The 21,870-nt window shown below is 43.5% G+C and overlaps 1 protein-coding gene across 1 annotated transcript in view; it reads right to left on the bottom strand.

The window, feature by feature from the left end:
* Positions 1-21,870, bottom strand: part of LOC127569658 (cilia- and flagella-associated protein 47-like) — a 401,309-nt gene that overhangs the window by 302,998 nt on the left and 76,441 nt on the right. The window contains 5 exon segments of the mRNA XM_052014458.1: positions 1,250-1,275; positions 4,545-4,645; positions 5,798-6,004; positions 14,309-14,507; positions 21,611-21,776. Of these exon segments, the coding sequence (XP_051870418.1) occupies positions 1,250-1,275; positions 4,545-4,645; positions 5,798-6,004; positions 14,309-14,507; positions 21,611-21,776 (699 nt within the window).

Below are 21,870 nucleotides of genomic sequence, written 5' to 3'. Positions count from 1 at the left end.
TCGCAAAGGCGAGGCCCAAGATGGCGCTGGGCCTTCCTCTTCCCCGAGCGATGGGGGAGAACCCGCGTGCATGAAAAGTTGATGATGTAGCACGTACATCATTTCCAAGTTCAGAGGGTGGGAACCGCGCTCCTTAAAAGGCCTGCGAAGGCGCGAAAATAAATCAGTCTTGTTCAACAGTTCACAGGCTAACGTCTTTGTTTTCACATAGCGGTAGCAACCGCTACATTGGTGACCCCGACGGTCCAAACGGATTTTGGACCCACACAATGAACGACAACGCAGCAGCCAACGCAGTGGCACTCAAGCTGCCCACCTTTTGGACGCTTCGGCCCCGCATGTGTTCAACCAGGCCGAAGCCCAGTTTCATCTGCGGCAGATCACCTCCGACTCCACACGGTACTACCACGTGGTCAGCTCTTTGGACCAGGAGACAGCTGCCCAGGTCGGAGACTTCATCCAATCTCCTCCAGGGGAAGTTAAGTACCCTGCCTTCAAAGCCCTTCTCCTTTGGACCTTCCGCCTCTCCCGTTGTGAGCGCACCGCCCGCCTGCTTCACCTTGACGGCCTGGGGGACAGATCTCCATCGGCCCTGATGAACGAGATGCTGGCTTTGGCTGAGGTACACAAGTCCTGCCTGATGTTCGAGCAGGCCTTCCTCGAGCAGCTGCCCGATGACATTCACCTGTTGCTGGCCGACGCCGACTTCAGCAACCCACGTGAGGTAGCCGCCTGGGCAGATATCCTGTGGAAGGCCAAACACGAGAGCGGTTCGTCCGTTGGCCAAATCGCCAGACCGCGTGCCCAACGCCTACCTAAACCAGTCCCAGAAGCCGAGCGACGACACCCCAGAAACACAGACGACACTGACGAGCAGCTGTGTTTCTACCATCAGAGGTGGGGCGCAGAGGCCCGTTGATGCTGCCCACCCTGCAAGTTTCAGGAAAACGCCAGGGCCAGCCGCTGCTGATGGCTACGGCGGCTGACCACCAACACAGCCTCCTATTTGTCTGGGACAAGCAGTCCGGCTGTCGCTTCCTCGTCGATATGGGAGCAGAGGTCAGTGTTTTGCCCCCGATCGGCTGCGACACTCGCAGCAGGCAACAGGGACCAGCCCTCAAAGCCGCAAACAGCACGACGATTCGAATATTTGGTACCCATACGATTCAATTACAATTCCATGACAGCCATTTTACCTGGAATTTTACCCTTGCCGCCGTCGCCCAGCCACTCCTGGGAGCCAATTTTCTCCGGGCCCACAACCTGTTAGTTGACCTACGAGGGAAATGGTTAGTGCACTCCAGAACTTTCCAGACTTATTCTCTGGGAAAAGCCAGCCTACCAGCCCCGCGCCTGGACTCCATTTCCCTGTCTGGCAATGAGTTCACCAGGCTCCTAGCCCAGTTCCCATTGGTCCTGGCACCTTAGTTCACGAATTCGATGCCCAAACACGGGGTGTGGCACAACATCACCACAACAGGGCCACCCCTTCATGCTCGAGCACAACGACTCCCTCCCGACAAGCTCCGCCTAGCAAAGGAGGAGTTCCGCCACATGGAGGAGCTAGGGATCGTTCGCAGGTCAGACAGCCTCTGGGCCTCCCCCCTACACATGGTCCCCAAAGCCACCGGCAGGTGGAGGCCCTGTGGCGACTACCGCAGGCTAAACGATGCCACCCACCCCAGACCGCTACCCTGTCCCTCATATCCAGAACCGCGGCAAATCTACACGGGGCCCACATCTTCTCCAAGGTGGGCCTTGTCCAGGGATACCACCAAATCCCGTTCCACCCTGACGACGTCCCCAAAACTGTGATTATCACTCTGTTCTGCCTCTTCGAATTCCTTCAGATGCCGTTCGGCCTTAAGAACTCCAGGCAGACCTTCCAGCGGTTGATGGATGCGGTAGGCCGCGACCTCGACTTCGTGTTAATTTATTTAGATGACATTCTGATCGCCAGCCATAACCGCCAAGAACACCTTTCCCACCTCTGCCAACTGTACTCCCGCCTCAGTGATTTCGGCTTCATTATCAACCCAGCCAAGTGCCAATTCAGCCTCGACTCTATCAGTTTTCTCGGCCACAGAATCACCAGCAAGGGAGCAGTACCTCTACCCACCAAGGTAGACGCTATCCACCATTTTGCCCGTCCCAACATGGTCAAAGGCCTGCAGGAGTTTATTGGCATGGTCAACTTTTACCATCGTTTCATCCCTGCAGCAGCCTGTATCATGCGCCCTTTGTTCTCGCTGATGGCTGGCAAGGGCAAAGACATTGCCTGGAACGACGAAGCCGCAGCTGCCTTCGTTAAGGCCAAACAAGCCCTAGCAGACGCCGCGATGCTGGTACGCCCCAGGACAGACGTCCCAACCGCCCTCACGGTGGAGGCATCCAGCACTGCGGTCGGAGGGGTACTAGAACAACTAATCGAAGGCCGTTGGCAACCCTTGGCATTTTTCAGCAGGCACCTTAGACCACCCGAACTTAAATACAGCGCCTTTGATCGAGAACTACTAGCGTTGTACCTGGCGATCAGACATTTTCGGTACTTATTAGAAGGCAGACCTTTCACCGCTTTCACTGATCACAAGCCACTGTCTTTCGCCTTCCCTAAGGTCTCCGATCCCTGGTTGGCCTGCCAGCAGCGACATTTGTCCTACATTTCCAAGTTCACAACAGATATCCAACATGTCTCCAAAAAGGACAATGTCATTGCTGACGCGCTCTCCAGACCGACCACCCACAGCCTGTCCCTGGGTGTAGACTACGCAGCCCTGGCTGACGCACAACAAGCCGACGATGAGCTGCCCAGCTACAGAACTGCAGTTTCCGGCCTGCAGCTCCAAGATTTCGTAGTCAGCCCAGATCAACGAACCCTCCTGTGCGACGTCGCAACAGGTCAGCCCCGCCCAATAGTCCCTGCAGCCTGGCAGAAACGCATTTTCTACTCGGTACATGGGTTGGCGCACCTGTCCATCAGATCGACTGTCCGACTAGTCGCCAGCAGGTTCGTTTGCGCAAACAGGTCAGTGAGTGGGCCAAGACTTGTCCGCACTGCCAGACATCAAAAATCCAACGACACACCAAGGTCCCACCATAGCAGTTTGAGCCTACCCGTAGAAGGTTCGACCACATTCATGTTGACCTCGTCGGTCCCCTGCCTGTTTCAAGAGGGGCACGGTACCTCCTTACCATCGTGGACCGCTTCACGAGGTGGCCGGAGGCAACCCCCCTCTCAGACATCACGACCGATTCGTGCGCCCGGGCGCTGCTCACAACTTGGGTCTCACATTTTGGTGTTCTGGCCCACATCACTTCGGACAGAGGCGCTCAATTTACTTCCAGCCTATGGTCTGCGTTAGTGAACATGCTAGGAACGCAGCTGCACACCACCACGGCCTACCACCCTCAGTCAAACGGGTTGGTAGAACGTTTCCACCGCCAGCTGAAATCAGCCCTGAAGGCCCGCCTCATAGGTCCTAACTGGGTCGATGAACTGCCTTGGGTCCTGCTCGGCATACGCACTGCCCCCAAGGAGGATCTCCATGCTTCGTCAGCTGAACTTGTGTACGGTGCGCCCCAGTCGTCCCAGGGGAGTTCATACCCACCCTTAGGGAGCCAGAGGAACAACCTGCGGCGGTCCTGGGAAGGCTGCGCGAGAGGCTCGGCAGCCTGGCACCGATTCCCACTTCACGACATGGTCAGTCCCCATCATGTGTGCCCAAGGAACTACGAGACTGTAAGTTCATTTTCGTTCGCAGGGGCACACCACGGGCACTGTTGCAACGACCATACGAGGGGCCGTTCTGGGTCGTAAGAAATAATGGGTCCACCTTTATTTTGGACATTGGGGGCAAGGAAGAAATCTTCACGACGGACTGCCTCAAACCGGCCCACTTGGACCTGCAACAACCGGTTGAGGTCCCGACACCGCGACGCAGAGGCCAACCACCCAAGCGACGGCTAGCGCAGCCCGTGAACTTTGGGAACCATATCGCCGGTCCTGGGGGGGGGTTGGGTAGCAACTCACCGTCCGAGCAAGCGAACTGGCTTGGCGGTCGGGGCGCGCATCGTCGCAAAGGCGAGGCCCAAGATGGCGCCGGGCCTTCGTCTTCCCCGAGCAATGGGGGAGAACCTGCGCGCGCAGAAAGTTGATGATGTAGCGCATACGTCATTTCCGAGTTCAGAGGGCAGGAACCGCACTCCTTAAAAGGCCCGCAAAAGCACGAAAATAAATCAGTCTTGTTCAACTGTTCACAGGCTAACGTCTTTATTTTCGCATTGTGGTAGCAACCGCTACAAGAGATATTTTATATGCCTTTGTATTTGATTCAGTGAGTCAGCCAGGTGAGTATAAAATGCAAGAAAATACAATGTACATGGTAGAAATTTTAGCAACAGAACATGAAGATCAATTTAATATCACTGTTGGAAGGAAGAGTTATTTTTATGCGTCAGGATTATGTGAATTCAAAGAAAAAAATCAAAGTCCAATAATGTTATGTTTACTTGGCTCTTAAAATATGTAGTTTAAATATACTTACCAGTTTTGAGGACAATTTGGTGGTCTGCTTGGTGAAGAGCTAGGAATCTATACAAAGTCAACAGACAATTATCTGCAGATGCAGAGATTGGAAGCTTGAACCTATATGGAAATAAAGGTAAAGTTTATTGCACAATTGCACAATAAATAGAATTTGAAGTAGCAAACTTCTATTAGGCCCACCCTTCCCGAATATAGGTTAAAGTACTTTTCCACACAAGGCTTACAGAATCTGGAAGTTTTTCTCCCAAAAGGCTGTGTGTGTTTCATCATGGAAATATTCAACAACGAAACCAACTTGACATTCACAGGCATCACCTTAATTAAGAAAATTTATATTTTGTAGCTGTTAGTTTTGATCTACGCTTAGTAAGTCGAGACACCAGTTTCTTGGCCTTCGATACGATTTAAACAGATGGCATTAATTGTAGCATTGAGGTTCATTTTAACAGCACTGCTGTCAAATTAGTTTTGCATACTAATTGCAATTTGCCTCTTCTGCAGGTTTCTAGCACTTGAAAGTGTCATATGTACAAGACCCCTTCCCAAAATGACCATTGTTGTGACCTTTTGTTGTTGAACCAACAATGGATTTTATGATTACCCAAAAACTGACTTGAATCCTGCTCTTCATTTATAACTGCTCTCAGACACCATGGAAGCAGGTCCTTTGGCTCACCGAGTCCATGCTGACCATTGAGTACTCACTTTACACTACACTGTTATTGATACCATTTTATTCTACCCATATTGCCCAGAACTCCCTCAGATTACACCACTCACCAAACACTGGGGGTAATTTACAGTAGCCAATTAACCTACCAAAACATGTCTTTGGGACGTAGGAGGAAACTGTAACATCTGGAGGAAACCCATGTGCTCACAGGAAGAATATGCAAACTCAACACACTGAGCACCAGAAGTCAGAATTCAACCCAGATCACTGGAGCTGTGAGCAGCTCTTCCAGTTGCACCATGATGCCACCTCTTCTTCAGCTTTTACATTTAACGCCAAATGCAGTTGAGTAAGGGCGTACTGTTCCCCTGACTCCACATAAATAGCAAGTATGCAATAAACTGACAAAGACACCCAAACTGATTTTTTTTTAAATAATTCAGCCATTTAGTTGAGGAAAGTAAGTGTTACTCATATTTCATTACTTGGCACTATATTTTGTCAAGTTGTCATCTCATTTGCGTAAAATCCAACAACTCTCACAGAAACCTTACACCATCCACAATGACATTTTTTACCTTTTCTTTTCCTGATCAATGAATATTACATCCACGGATATCGAAATTGGGATGAATGAACAGAAGGTGATGCAGCATGTTATGCTTTTCTTTGTTCCACTCTCATACAGCAAAGTTGAGCCTTCAGGGAACTGACAAGAGATGGGCTTTAACCAGTTCCTATCTTCAGTTTCCACTTCTGGAATTTCAACTTGGAGCTTGCAGTCACTGAAAGCAAATTAAGAGTTTAATTTTCCACACATGAAGATGTTACAGTCTCGAAATTTTCTTTTCCATTTTCCACGTAACTCATAATGTCTCAAATATTTCTAAGTAAATTATTTCATTGGATTTGTTAAAAGTAAATTGAAATTTATAGCTTCTCAATTATCATGGACTGGATTGATCAATAGTGACAATGCTACATGTTTTATCTGAACAGGTAGAAATTTGATTGTGCTGGAAACCAAGCATTAAACTGTTGATGTATGAGGAAGGTTTGTCCCCATGTTCTTTGCACAAGAAATTCCGCTATGCACCTCGTGCATTTAAACAGTGAGAAATAAAGTAAATGAAGCATAATTTCAGAGATGCATGAATTATTTGCAAGTAACCAGAGGCCAAGGAAGCACTTCAGCCCAAGATGAATCTGCACTGACCGGAAATTTTTGGAGGAAATTAGACAACTCGCTCACTCAATAATTTCCTCAATGACACCACCAGACTCACATATCAACAATCTCTTCCTAAAATTCACATAGTCCAACACACTTACGCATAGAATTTCTCCAGCACCTCCTACACCATCAGTTATCCAACCATTAGGCCAGGGGGAAAAATATCAGCTTGGCTGACCAGAAACCAACATTGTCTATCAGTGGTACTCCAGAGAACCCAGATGAGGACTGCAATGGAACAGCCTATGAATGCACACTGATGCGCATATACGTTGAGATGTTTGGGGCATTTTTAGATTTTCCCAAAGGCCTGAAAGAGATGGGAGGATGAGGGGATGTGGGAATCTAGCTCCAATCTTGCACATAGCTTTGCAGAGTGCATTGACCCCACTTTTTTTTAGCATGGATGTAGTGCCCAGCTCCATGTCAATGCAGATGGATTCAATTATAGTTCAATTGCTGATTACAAACAACTTAACTTCCATTGCAGCACAGATGAACCCATGATATACACTGAACGGATTGACTTCTCCTGTACAGGCTACCATCATCACAATCTGAAGGGGAGGGTTGAGAAGAGGAGTGCGATAGCGATAGGGGATTCATTGGTTAGTGGAACAGAAAGGAGATTCTGTGGATGAGAACGAGACTCTCAGATGATATGTTGTCTCCCTGGTGCCAGGGTCAGGGATGTCTCAGATCAAGTCCACAGCATTCTTAAGTGGGAGGGTGAGCAGCTAGAAGTCATGGTACACATTGGTACCAATGACATAGATAGGAGAAGGGATGAGGTCCTGAAGAGTCAATAAAGGGAGTTAGGAAGGAAGCTAAAAAGCAGAACTTCAAGGATAGTAATCTCTGCACTGCTGCCTGTGCCACACGCCGGTGAGAGTAAGAATAGGAAGAGATGGCACATGAATGTGAGGCTGAAGAGCTGGTGCAGGGGGCTGGGCTTCACATTTACAGATTATTGGGATCTATTCTGGGGAAGGTATAACCTATACAACAGGGGTAAGTTACGCCTGAACTCCAGAGGGACAAATGTCCTTGCGGGCAGGTTTGCTAGAGCTGTTGGGGAGTGTTTAAACTAGGTTGGCGGGGGATGGGAACCAGAGTGTTAGGTCAGGTGATGAGCAGTTGTTGTCAAGGTAGACGTGATGTGCAGAGAGACTGTGGATAGTGCATAAATGCAGTCAGTCGGATGAGTTGAAATGTGTTCATTTTAATGTAAGAAGTATTAAGAGTAAGGGCGATGAACTTAGAGCTTGAATCAACACGTGGAATTACAATGTTGTGGCCATTACAGAGGCTTGGCTGTTGTAAGGGCAGGATTGGTTGCTTGATGTTCTGGGGTTTAGATGTTTCAAAAGGACAAGGAAAGAGGTAAAAGGTAGGGGGAGCGGCATTGCTAATCAGGGATAGTGTCACAGCTGCAGAAAAGGAGGACGTTATGGAGGGATCATCCACTGAGTCAGTGTGGGTGGAAGTCAGAAACAGAAGGGAGCAATCACTCCATTGGGAGTATTCTATAGACACCCCAATAGCCACCGGGACACTGAGGAGCAGATATATAGGCAGATTTTGGAAAGGTGCAAAAATAACAGGGTTGTTGTCACGGGTGACTTCAACCCTAATATTAATTGGCAGCTCCTTCGTGCAAAAGGTTTAGATGGGGCAGAATTTGTCAAGTGTGTCCATAGTATGTGGACAGGCTGACTTGAGGTAATACTGGACCTAGTACTAGACGATGAACCTGGTCAGGTAACAGACCTCTCGATGGGCGAGCATTTCAGAGACAGTCACTACAACTCCCTGACCTTCAGCATTGCCATGAATAAGGATAGGAGCAGATGATATGGGAAAGTTTGTAACTAGGGGAGGGCTAATTATGATGACATTAGGTAGGAAATTGGGAGTGTAAATTGGAAACAGATGTTCTCAGGGAAATGCACAGCAGAGATGTGGAGGTTGTTTAGGGACCACTTACATGGGGTTCTGGATATGTTTGTCCCACTGAGACAGGGAAAGGGTGGTAGGGTGAAGGAACCATGGTTGACAAGAGAGGTGAAACATTCAGTCAGGAGGAAGAAGGAAGCAAAGATCAGACCAGGCTCTTGAGAATCATAAGGTAGACCAGGAAGGAGCTTAAGAAGGGACTTAGAAGAGCTAGAAGGGGACATGAGAAGGCTTTGACGAGTAGGATTAAGGAAAACCCCAAGACATTCTATGTGTACGTGAAGAACAGGAGAATGATTGGAGTAAGGGTAGGACCGCTCAGGGATAAAGAGGGAAATATGTGCCTGAAGGTGGAGGAGGTAGGGGAGGTCCTTTATGAATACTTTGCTTCAGTGTTCACCAGGGAGAGGGACTTTGATGATTCTGAAGTCAGCATAGAACAGGCTAATGTGCTGGAGCATGTTGAGGTTAAGGAAGAGAGAGTGTTGGAGCTGCTGAAAAACATTAGGAGAGACAAGTCCCCAGGATCAGATGGGATATACCCCAGGTTTCTATGGGAATTGGGGGAAGAGATTGCTGGGGCATTGACGATAATCTTTGTGTCCTCCCTGGCCACAGGAGTGGTACCAGAGGATTGGAGGATGGCTAATGTTGTTCCGTTGTTCAAGAAAGGTAATATGGATAATCCTGGGAATTATAGACCAGTGAGTCTTAAGTCACTGGTGAGCAAATTATTGAAGAGGATTCTGAGGAACAGGATTTACAAGCGTTTGGAAAAGTATTGTCTTATTAGGGACAGTCAGCATGGTTTAGTGAGGGACAGGTCATGCCTCACAAGACTAATTCAGTTTTTCAAGGAGGTGACAAAACAAATTGATGAAGGTAGAGCAGTGGATGTGGTGTATATGGATTTTAGTAAGGCATTTGACAAGGTTCCCCATGGTAGGCTCATCCAGAAAGTCATGAAGCATGGGATCCATGGAAACTTGGCTGTGTGGATTCAGAATTGGCTTGCCCACAGAAGGCAGAGGGTGGTAGTAGATGGACCATATTCTGCCTGGTGGACAGTGACTAGTGGTGTTCTGCAGGGATCTGTTCTGGGACCCCTGTTGTTTGTGATTTATAAATTACTTGGATGAGGAAGTGGAGGGGTGGGTTAGTTAGTGTGCAGATGACACGATAGTTGGAGGTGTGGATAGTGTAGAAGATTGTTGTAGGTTACAACGGGATATAGACAGATTGCAGAGTTGGGCAGACAAATGGCGGATGGATTTCAATCTGGAAAAGTGTGAAGTGATACACTTTGGAAAATCGAACTTGAAGGCAGAGTACAAGATTAATGGCAGGGCTCTTAACTGTGTGGGGGAAACAGAGGGATCTTGGGGTTCAAATCCATAGATCCCTCAAAGTTGCCGTGCAAGTTGATACGGTCTTTAAGAAGGGGTATGGTGTGCTGGCCTTCATTAGTCAAGGGATTGAGTTCAAGAACTGCAAGGTAATGTTGCAGCTCTATAAAACTCTGGTTAGACCACACTCAGAGTATTTTGTTCAGTTCTGGTCACCTCATCATGGGAAGGATGTGGAAGCTTTAGAGAGGATGCAGAGGAGATTTACCAGGATGCAGCCTGCATTAGAGAACATGTCTTATGAGGAAAGGTTGAGTGAACAAGTCTTTTCTCTTTAGAGCGACAGAGGATGAGAGGCGACTTGATAGAGGCATATAAGATTATGAGGGGCATAGACAGAGTGGACAGCCAGCACCTCTTCCTCAGGGCAGCAATGGCCAATACCAGAGGACATCCATTTAAGGCGAGAGGAGGAAAGTTTAGGGGAAATGTCAGAGTAGGTTTTTCCACACAGAGAGTGGTGGGTGTCTGGAACGCACTGCCAGGGATGGTGGTAGAGGCTGATACGATAGGGATATTTCAAAGGCTCTTAGAGAGGCACATGGATGTAAGAAAAATGGAGGGCTATGGGCTGTGTACGAGGGAAGGCTTAAATTGATCATGGAGTAGGTTTATATAGGTTGGCACAACATTGTGGGCTGAAGGGCCCGTACTGTGCCGTACTGTTCTATTTTCTTTGTTCTATGTTCTACTTCTCAGATGAGCTTTAAGGGTGTCAATACACCCCAGTGATTTCTAGCAGAATACTAGGAATGGCGATATCCTGCCTGGCAGAGTGACAATGACTTTCTGGCATACAAATATGCTGTCCTTTATTACAACAACAACATGCATCCCCCTGCAGCTGCCACACTGATGGTGACATTGCTTTTGTCTATCAGCCAATTAGTTTGGATTGTTGCTCTTGGCGAGCACCTGCAGTCAGATTCAGGCCACTTAGGACCAGAACTGCTTACAGTAGCCCTTCATGGGTGTTTTGCAACCTCCTCCACTATAAGTCCATAACCATCCTGCAGGACAAGACAAAGCATTTGAGCATAGCAACTGCTGCAGTTAATGGCAGGAATCTACGCTTGAAGGCCTTATGATTAATTGGCAAGTTCCAGCTAAATTTTACTTTAAACTTTGCCAAATATTCTCAAAAGCTATTCAGCTTAAATTAAGCCTGAGCTTAAATTCAGTACATCATCTAACCAAAAATAAAATACAACAAGATAACTGTTGGTAGGTAGAATGGAAAGTGTGCTAAAGAAGTGAAGGAAAATCTCCAAATTGAGGTGAGAGATTGCAAGGCAGGCAGCATATTACTTTCAGCCTTAAAAATGTTTTAATTAACTAACTCTCTCCCATTTGAAGGACTCGGTGGCTAATGAGAGATCAAAGGCAGCAATGTACAGCCGTCCGTGGAGATGTCAAGCAGATCAGGTCCACTGTGCCTCTAGTTGGACCAAATCCACACCTTGATTGGGGGAGCAGCTCTTAGGCCAGTGGGAGAAGACAGCTGAGAGGATTCTGGGAATGACTTTCCTTGTGGTATAGAGCAGGGATACCATTGTTGGAGTTGTCTCTTTTCTTGAAGATGATCAGTGCATTACTCATTGATTAACAGTGTTGCAGTATAAAACAGTATTACACCTTTGCTCTAACAGTGTACTTTCCACCCCAACCAAAACAACCCCTGAAATTACACAAACACACATGCTGTTGGGGCATCAACACACATTACAACCATCCTTCCTTGTGGAATGAAGCCTCATCCCCATCCTTATCTTATGACCAAGTCAACCAATGTTTCTCAACACGTTAACAACAATAATGGGTCAGATCTCATGTACTAATGGTAGCATTTCTAAAGGAAACCATCAACATTTAGCCACTTAAACAATGAGATCATTATCTATCAGAACTGGATACAAATACGAATTACCTTCCAAACTAAATCATAATCCTCTACTCATACTCAAGCATTGATGTACTTACCATGGAAAACAAAAATATACAACAAATTCATAACTTTAAAGAGTCAACAGAGGTGAACATTTTGATTTACACTTCAAAGAAACATCAGCATCTGAAATAGAGTCATAGAGTTATACAGCACAGAAATAGGCCCTTCAGTCCAACTTGTCCATGCTGACCAAGTTGCCTACCTGAGCAAGTCCCATTTGCCTGGGTTTGGCCCACATCCCCTGAAACCTTCCAATCCATGTACCTATCCAAATGTCTTTTAAATGTTGTAATTGTACCCACATCTACCACTTCCTCTGGAATCTCATTCCACCTATTTTCCTGTGTGTGAAAAAATTGCTCCTTAGGTCCCCCTTAAGTTTTTCCCCTCTCACCTTAAATCTATGCCCTCTAAGTGTTAGACTCCCCTACCCTGGGAAAAAGACCATGATCATTCACATTATCTACGCCCCTTAAAATTTTATATACCTCTACAAGGTCACCCCTCAGCCTCCTACGTTCCAGGGTAAAACGCTTCAGCCTATCTCGTCTCTCCTTACAACTCAAACTCTCCAATCCCAGTAACATCCTTGAGAATCTTTTCTGCACCCCTACCAGCTCAGTGACATCATTCCTAAAATAGTACACAATACTCCAAGTGTGATCTCACCAACATCTTGTACAGTTGTAACATGACATCCCAATTCTTGTACTGTGTCCTGACTCATGAAGGCAAGCAGGCTAAATATGTTCTTCACCACCCTGTCTACTTGTGTCGCTGCTTTTAAGGAACTATATAGTTGTACCCCTTGGTCTCTCTGTTCTACAACGCTCTCCTGGGTCCTGCCATTTATTGTGTAAGTCCTGTCCTGGTTTAACTTACCAAAATGCATCACGTCACCTGACTTAAATTCCATCTGTCATTCCTTAGCCCACTTTCCTATTTGATATAGATCTTACTGTAATCTCAGATGGCCTTCAGCACTGCCCACTATACCACCAATTTTGATGTCATCTGCAAACTTAATACCCATGCCAACTACATTCTCATCCAAATCATTGATAAATATGACAAACAATGGGGGATCCAGCACCAAAATCTGCAGCACAGGCCACAGGCTAGTCATAGGCCTTCGATCTGAGGAACAACCCTTCAGTACCACCCTCTGACTCCTTTTACCAAGCCAATTTTGTATCCAATTGGCTAGCTCACCCTGTATCTCATGTGATCTAACCTTCTGGACCAGCCTACCATGTGGGACCTTGTCAAAGGCCATGCTAAATTCCATGGACACAATGTAAACTGCCCTGTCCTCATCAATATTCTTGGTTACCTCTTCAAAAAACTCAATCAAATTCATGAGACATGATTTCCCACACTCAAAGCCAAGCTGACTATCCCTAATTAGTCCTTGCCTTTCCAAATGCAGATAGATCCTATCTCTAGGAATCCCCTCCAGTAACTTTCCCACTACTGATGTTAGGCTTACTGGCCCTGGTTTGTCCTTACAGCCCTTCTTAAATAAAAGCACAACACTAGCCACCCATGGCTAACGATGATACAAATATCTCTGCCAGGGCCCCACCAATTTCTTCCCTACCTTCCCACAATGTCCAAGGAAACACTTGGTCAGGCCCCGGGGATTTATCCACCTTTATGCACTTCAAGACCACCAGAATCTCCTCTTTTGTAATGTGAATATGTTCCAAGACATCATTGTTCCCTGAATTCCCAAGCTTCCATAACCTTCTCCATGGTAAACACAGACAAGAAATACTCATTTCAAACCTCGCCCATCTCCTGTTGTTCCACACAGAGACAACCACTTTGATCCTTCAGGGACCCTATTCACTCCGTAGTTACTTTAATATAATCTCTTAGGATCCTCCTTAAGCTATCTCATGTCCTCTTTTTGTCCTCATAATTTCCCACCGAAGTGTATTCCTGTATCCCTTATACTCCTCAAGGGATTTGCTTGATCCCAGCTGCCTATACCTGACATATGCCTCCATCTTTTTCCTGACCAGAGCCTCAGTATTCCTCATGAATAAGGGTTTCCTAATCCTTCCAGCCTTGCCCTTCACTCCAAAAGGAACATGCTGGCCCTGAACTCTCTCTATCTTACTTTTAAAAGTCTGCCACTTGCCAGACATCGCTTTACCTGCTAACAGCCTCCCCCAATCAACCTTCGGAAGTTCCTGTCTAATGCTGTAAAAATTAGCCTTGGCCCAGTTTAGAACTTTAACTTGTGGACCAGTACTATCCTTTTCCATGATTATTTTAAAACTAATTGAATTATGGCTACTGGTCCTAAAGACCAGAATGGCTTTTGCATCTCTTTCAGCTTGTTGATAATGTTCTTTATTTCCAACAACATCTGTTTTACTTTCAAATTCCAATGATTCTCACATTTCCTTTTTTAAAACTGCAGCATGTTTTTATACAAAATGTTCTCTGTTATTTTATAAACCCAATAAAAAGACACCAACAATCATTAACTTCAGTGTTAAAATAGGAGTAAACAAAAGGAGTAAAATGTTCAAACCTTAGATAGTTCAAACATGTAATTTGGACTGTTGTTGAAGTCTCCATATTTAGAGGAACCGGGTTCAGGTTTACAAAAGGGGGATCAATAATCATTTTGGGGGTATGTATGATACCATTCACAGAAATTACTCGGTAAGGGATGGTTCTGTCCTCGTTAATAAACATGGGTATTTCAATCGCATAATTGCCCAGGTAACCTGAAAATTATGCAAGCAGAGAAATAACATGATCAATTTTGCTGGTAATATAAGTATATTAACGCAAATTATTGACACTCACCAGAAACTCCCTCCACTCCATCCTCACAGAAAGACATGCAATCATTAAAATGATTTTCAAACCAGCAAGGAATCACAGATCAAATGTTGCATACCATTTAACTCAACAAGGCTAACACAGAAAAAACTAGGTCAGAATACAAATCCAACATTTTTGAGGTGGTAATGAGGTGGGGTAAGTAAACTGCTAATTTAAAATAATCTACCCGTTTTAATCTTCAGTACTTGAATTTTCAAAATGCATTTTTGTCATGATCCATACAAGAGACTTCTGAAGCAGAAATTAATGGAAAAGAAATTAGCTGAATTTTAAATATTTGGCAATATAAAGATGATACTAAATGTAAACACCTAGCTAATATGCAGTAAATTTTGCCAGAATCCAATCTGTATCTCTTACATTTACTAATAATACAAAGCAGGATGCTTTTTATAATATTGGAAAATGATGAAACTAGATTATGCAGCTAACATAAAGGGAAATTAAAAGGTGATGAAAGTGATTTCTTTTCCATCGACAAAGATAAAAAGGGATCCTCACCAGACAAAATGTCTTGAGGACAATAGGTCTAAAGTGGAAATCACAATGTTTAGTACTGAGTGCTTAGTTTTGGACACCTTTTTTCTGAAGGACATTAATGCACAAAGAACATTCAGAGGCAGAAAGTTGACTCTGAAATTTATGGCTCGATGTTATGACAGCTGACTTGGAAATACAGTTTGCTTTCATGGAGAAAGGGGTTGGGAGGTGGAAGTTATAGGAAAAAATATGTGCTTAATGCTCAGGGATAATCTTAATAGATGTTGCATATCAAACGTAGATGATAGTTAAAGGCTCTCAAATACCTGATGTCATTTATAACATTTTGCAACCGTGTATCATGCTGAATTTAGCAGAATTTAATACAATGTTGAAAGCCATTCAATTAATTTCCAGCCATCAAATAGCTTTCTAACACCTACATTGAATACAATAGAGTTTCTGATGTAATTATGCTTTACAAACCTCTCTCCTTGATGGAACTTTGCAGTGACTTTATCTGATTGTTCTTTTGTGAGATTTTACAGTAGGTGCCAAAGAAGAAAACTTCAATTCACATGGCAATGACAAAGCCAAGCATTTTAAGAACAACAAAATAACAAGATGATGAATTCATTTGCAATTAAATCTGTTTACAGCTAGTTACTTTTGATTCTGAGAAGTTGGTCACTTAATACAGGTCAGAATCTAAAGTACTGTTGTGCCTTTTTAAATAGCTACAATAGAAAATTATTTTAAAAGCATATTTTCACAATAAATACCTACGTGGGCAAAAGCCAACTGTAATGCAGTGTCTTTGGCCGGGTTGAAGACTCCCATTATGGTTACAGATTCTGAAAATACCCTCATCGAGAGCTTTGTTTTCTTGACTATTTAAATTGAACATCCACTTTACCTCTCTATTGGAAGTATTCAGTATTTCAATTTTCTATTAGATTACACAAAAAATGAAAAGAATTAAACAAAGTCAATACTACTTTTCCTCAATAAGACCATGCTACTTTAAGATGGTTAAATTGTGAAAATTAAGAAGGAAAAGTACTAATTATAGACATGGTATATGGTACCTTTACAAACGATTCTGCTGCAATAACACCTAACTCGTTGTATCCTGGCATTAGGGAGAATTCCACCTTGGTAGTTGAAAGTTCAATTGGTGGATAAAGTGCTGAAAGAGAAATTTAACCATTATGTTGACCCTTCATTTTGTTGTAAGCAAAGAAAAGTAGTTTAAAATTTTATGAATGACAAAATTAATAATATGAAAATACATCATCAAGATTAAACAATATCTAAATTAAAAGCAACAGATATTAAAACAACAATCTGCAGATCAGCAAAGATCCAAAATTTGATTCTTGATCTATGCTAGATTAGATAATTAAAGCACATGCAGAATATAGATAATTCAAATAAATCATAAGACACAGCAACATTTTCAAAATATATAACTTTTAAAGGTTTTATCATATGAAACTGATCAAAGTGAAGAATATCGTGCTCAGAATGGATTTTGCTTGTTTTCACTTAATCTTATTTTGTAAAATCCACAATTATTACACAACTTTTTTGATGACACTGTATTGTTTTTTTACATGGCATTTATAGAAATAAATGCTGCGAAATTACAGGAAATAACACAATAGACTATTCATTGAAGTTTTCGCTACTTTTTCTAAGGTGGCCCCTTGGGATTGCAGGTAACTTAATTCCTCTGCAGTTCTGTGGGTTCTGAGGAGGCTGATGGGATAAATAAGGGACCTGCAGTCACAGCTGCAAGTGAATCAGGAGGTTCTTGATGGGGATGACAGCTGGGTGGTATGGGAACTAGTGCTTCCTTCTGTCATTTACGCTGTGAATGTATGGAGCCCAATGAATGCACTCAAGGCCCTCAATGTCACCCTGAATGCTCCTTCTCTGCTCTGATCAGTCATTGGCCAGGAATTCCCACGAGGCAGTGGGGATGTTAAACTCTTTCAAGTTCATTTTGGGAGCATCCTTTATCTGTTTCCTCTGACCAGCTGACAATTTCTTGCTGTAGTGGAGCTCAGAATAAAGTGTCTGTTTCAGAAGCCTCATGTCAGGCATATAGTTGGTTCATCATAGCTGACCATGTGTACTTAGGCCCTTAATGCTATAGATGTTAGCCTGGGAGAGGACACTAACAAAGCTTCATTTATCCTTTAGGTAAATATGGAGGATCCTGAAAAGACAGGTTTATTGGTACCAATGCTTAAGGTACCTGTTATAAGTAATCCATGTCTCAGAAGTGTTGGGAAGGCTGCCTGTTTGTTTTATGTTGTATCTGAGCTCTTAATCTTCACACATTCTTCAGATGGCCAAAGGCTGTGCTGGCACACTGAAGGCAATGATGAATTTCACTGATGCCTGCCTTTGTTGAAAGGCAGCTCCTGAAACAGGGGAAGCAGTCCATGTTTTCCAGGGTCTTGGTTTGGATTTTTATTGCCAAGAGGTGATGAAATACAGCACGCACAAGTTAATAAAGGATCTTGTTCTGTGAATTTTGAATGCTTCAGTGAATGAATTGACAATGACAGAATGCAGCCTCCACACAGAAATGTAAATTGGTAAATTGATAAATTGGTTTATTATCATCACAGGTACCAAGGTACAGTGAAAAACTTGTCTTCCATACCATACATACAGATCAATTCATTACAACAGTGCATTGAGGTACTACAAGGTAAAAACAATAACAGAGTACAGAATAATGTTTTGCAGTACAGACAAAGTGCAGTGCTGGTAGATAGTAATGCACAAGGTCACAATGAGGTAGATTGTGAGGTCAAGAGTCCATCTTATTGAACTAGAGAACCATTCAATAGTCTTATAACAGCAGGAAAGAAGCTGTCGTTGAGCCTGGTGGTTGTTTATGTACTGCAGTTCAATGGTTGAAAGAATAGTGACCAATGTTGTGTAGTAAAGGTGAGGTAAGTTGATGTTTCCCATTTTTCCTACAGAATAGATTTGCTCCAACAGAAAGTTTGTTGGAGATGAAGTGCAGCAGAGTGACAATAATTTTTTACAACATTGTTAGGGTGATAATATAGCCTTGCTTAACACCAACTGCACTGAGATTAGCTGTGTTGTGGATCCATTGGTTAAGATCACAGCCTGCATGCCATCATGTAGTAGGTGGAAGATGAAGACAAGTTTCTGTCCGCAGACAAATTTAAGAAGGGTGCTTCCTACTCTCTCTCTCATTTCAGGCATTTCCAAGGTCAAAGTAGACCATGCACAATGGTTCATACTGCTCCTCAGAATTTCCCTGGTGTTGATCCGTAGATCATGTCCATTGTGTATCTGGATGGATAGAATCCATGCTGGGATTTAGGAAGCAGTTCTTTTCCCATTGAGAGAATGCAGTTGAAGATTACCCTAGTAATGACTTTCTCTGTGGCAGACAGCAGGACCATCCATCTACTGTCATTACCTCAAATAGATTTGTCTTTTTTTTATGACGGTCACGATACAGCATCCCTGAGGTCGTCTGGCATGTCCTCCACTTAACAAACATGAAAGATGTGATGATGAATTCATAGCTCCCTGAAAGCGGCAACACAAGTGGATAGGGTGGTAAAGGAGGCATGTGGAATGTTTGCCTTCATCAGTCAGGGTTGTGTACAAAAGTCAGGAAGTTATGTTGCAGCTGAAAAAACTTTGGTTAGGCCAGATTTACAGTATTGTGTGCAGTTCTGGTTGCTGCATTACAGGTAGGATGTGGAGGCTTTGGAGACGGTGCAGAAGCAGTTCACCAGGATGTTGCCTGGATTAGAGAGTACTAGCTACAAGGAGAGCTTGGACAAACTTGGATTGTTTTCAATATAAAATTATGAGAGGTACAGAGAGTCAGAGTCTTTTTCCCAGGGTGGAAATGTCAAATACTCAATAGCTTTAAGGTGATGCGGGAAAATTTAAAGGAGATATACATGGCACGATTTTTTGTTTTACACAGAGCGTGGTAGGTGCCTAGTACACACTGCCAGGGGAACTGGTGGAAGCAGATATGGTAGCAACATTTAAGAGGCATTTAGACAGACACATGAACAGGCAGGGAATTGAGGGATCTAGACCATGTGCAGGCAGATATGGAGTTTACAGTAGCCATTTTAATGTGTTGAATAAAGCTGGGTACCAAAAGAGTTTCCTGCTAAAATTACAGTGATTCCTTTCTCCATTAATGAATGCATAATGGTTATCTGCTGAAGAGAGGTACTGTAAGTTGTCACAATTTTAACTGAGATAGTAACTTTGGCACGGTTATGGTTTGCCTTCAAAAGTGTGAGTAAAATGACATAAATTTTAGCAGTCCAAATTTTTGTTATATTGAAGCAGCACTTTTCAACAGGTGATGAATTCACAACTCCCCGACAGAAGTTCCTCCTCGTCTTTGTACTAAATGGTAACCCCTTTTTCTGAAACTATGGTCCATAGTTCTATAGTCTCTCATGAAGGAAATATCCTTTCAGTATCTCTCCCGCCCATCCTCCTCAGAATCCCATTCTTTATTAAAATCATGTCTCCTTTTTCCAAATCCAATGAGTAGAGTTCAAATCAGCTCAATTGTTATTCATAAAGCAACCCTTTTCTCCCTGGAATAAATCAAGTGCCGCTTCTCTGAGCTACCTCAAATGCAAATGGGTCCATCCTTAAATAAGAGACAAAAGTTGTACATGGTATTCTAGGTATGGCCTCATTAATGCCTTGTCAAGTTGAAGCAAGACTTCCATCCTTTGAATTCTATCCCCCTTGTAAGAAAGGCTAACATTCCATCTGCCTGTATATACTTGGATGCAGACTTTCAGTGTTTCATGTCTGAGGATACCCAGTTCCCTCTGACCAGCAGCATTCTGTGGTCTCCTTCCATTTAAACAATATTCTGCCTTTTTGTTCTTCCTCAAGATAGATATCCCCACATTATACATGATAATTTATTTGCCCACTCACTTAATATATGCTTATCCCTTTGTAGACCCCTTTTCCCCCTTCAGTCCAGAAAGAAAGTCCATCGCCACCTTCTCAAGTGTAACCAAGTATAAGGAATAAATGGAGCAACAGAGAAATGAACATACAAGACAGATCAACATTGACAAAACAAGACTGGTTCTCTGAAATGCAGAGCAGGTGATCATCACAGTAAAATCTTCAATTAATTACAATTAATGGAATCAACGTTGTTTATTTTGGGTGGATGACATGAAATATGTAAATAAATCCTTGGTTTATGATTGGCATACAAAACCATTCTGAAACGCATCAACAAGGAAATGATCACATTAATAGTTTTATTCCACTGGTAATTCTACCATTTGGATAAAATTTGGCTCTGAAGTATATTTGGAAGGATACAAGAAATTTTAAATTATAGGTTAGATCACAAGAGAGGGTGATGGCAGCATTACTGGGAAGGGTGAATATGTCCACAATAGAGAGGAAGTTGGTTGAGTAGCTGGAGGAAGCTGAAGTGATTTGTGTGAAACAGTGTGACAGGGTTTTTCCAAAAGTGACTCCTGACATACATAACAAGTTTGCAGTACAAAAATAAGAGCAAGAAAGGGAACAAGTACCTAAATTAGAGCAGCAGGTGTCTTGATATTGTGCAAAGTTTTAACGGTTCATCCTTTGAGTTGCTTGATAGAGGTAGTGGGGGATGGTGGGGAGCCAGGGGCAGAAGAAACCAAGACCAAATTATTTGTTGATATGGTTCATAACTGCTACTATGACCAACATAGCAATGTTCACCTTAAAATAAAATACATTGTGAAAATTGATTCACATTCTCAATAATGGCAGAAAGTAAATGCTAATTCCCATGGATTGGAGGGAACCTGGTGCGGTTTAATAATTTAAAAGGGAAGGAATCTGGACTTTGGCAACAATAAACCCATGATTTTGACGATCAGTTCGAGCAAAGCTGGAGGAATATGTTATAGAGGAAAAGATTTATGGCAGAAATGACCAGTTCAGATGCAGACAAAGAAAGTAAGTTACTGCAGCCTCCAACTTCAAATAACTCTGTGATACTGGCTCAGTTTTTCTCTCTGCATTGGTGCAGCCTGACCTGCAGGGCATGTCCCACAGCCCTACTATATGAAACATATTGTGCTTCTTTGTGTATTATTGTCCACTAACTGCCCCCATTTGCCCATTTGACCAGAGGATCTTATAAAGCGTTGCCACAGCAACCTTGGCTCACTGTATCACAGATATTCCCTTATACTACCAATCCCTCCCACCACCTTCTCTGCAACTTAAAACTATCTATTTTATCCTTTTTTCCCCAGTTCTGTTAAAGGGTTTTCAACCTGAATGGTTAACTGTTTCTCTCTTCAAAACTGCTGTCTTATCTGCTGAGTGTTTCCAACACTTTCTGATTTAATTTCAGATTTCCAGCAACTGTAGTTATTTTTTGTCATATAGAGAAAATCACATTGGCATTTTCTCCTTCTTCTGAACCTACCTGTAGCTTTCACTCTGTGAGATGGTGTGGGAGGACTCTGAAATTGTACTGAAGAAGAATCTGTAGCCATATCATCGTAAGGATCAGGTGGTATAGAACTTGGAGGAGGAGATGGTGATGTATTCCCATTAACATTGACTGGTAGATTAAAATCATAGGATGCTACCTAAATACAAAAAAGTAATTACTGTGTTATATCTTTTCTCAGATGAGAATAACTGTAATATCTTACTCTCAAAAATGTTGACATGAAGTTAGTG

This window comes from Pristis pectinata, chromosome 4 (genome assembly GCF_009764475.1).
Source record: "Pristis pectinata isolate sPriPec2 chromosome 4, sPriPec2.1.pri, whole genome shotgun sequence".
NCBI classification, from domain to species: domain Eukaryota; kingdom Metazoa; phylum Chordata; class Chondrichthyes; order Rhinopristiformes; family Pristidae; genus Pristis; species Pristis pectinata.
The sequence above is the reverse complement of the archived record's forward strand: the minus strand, read 5'-3'. Positions and strand labels throughout refer to the sequence as shown.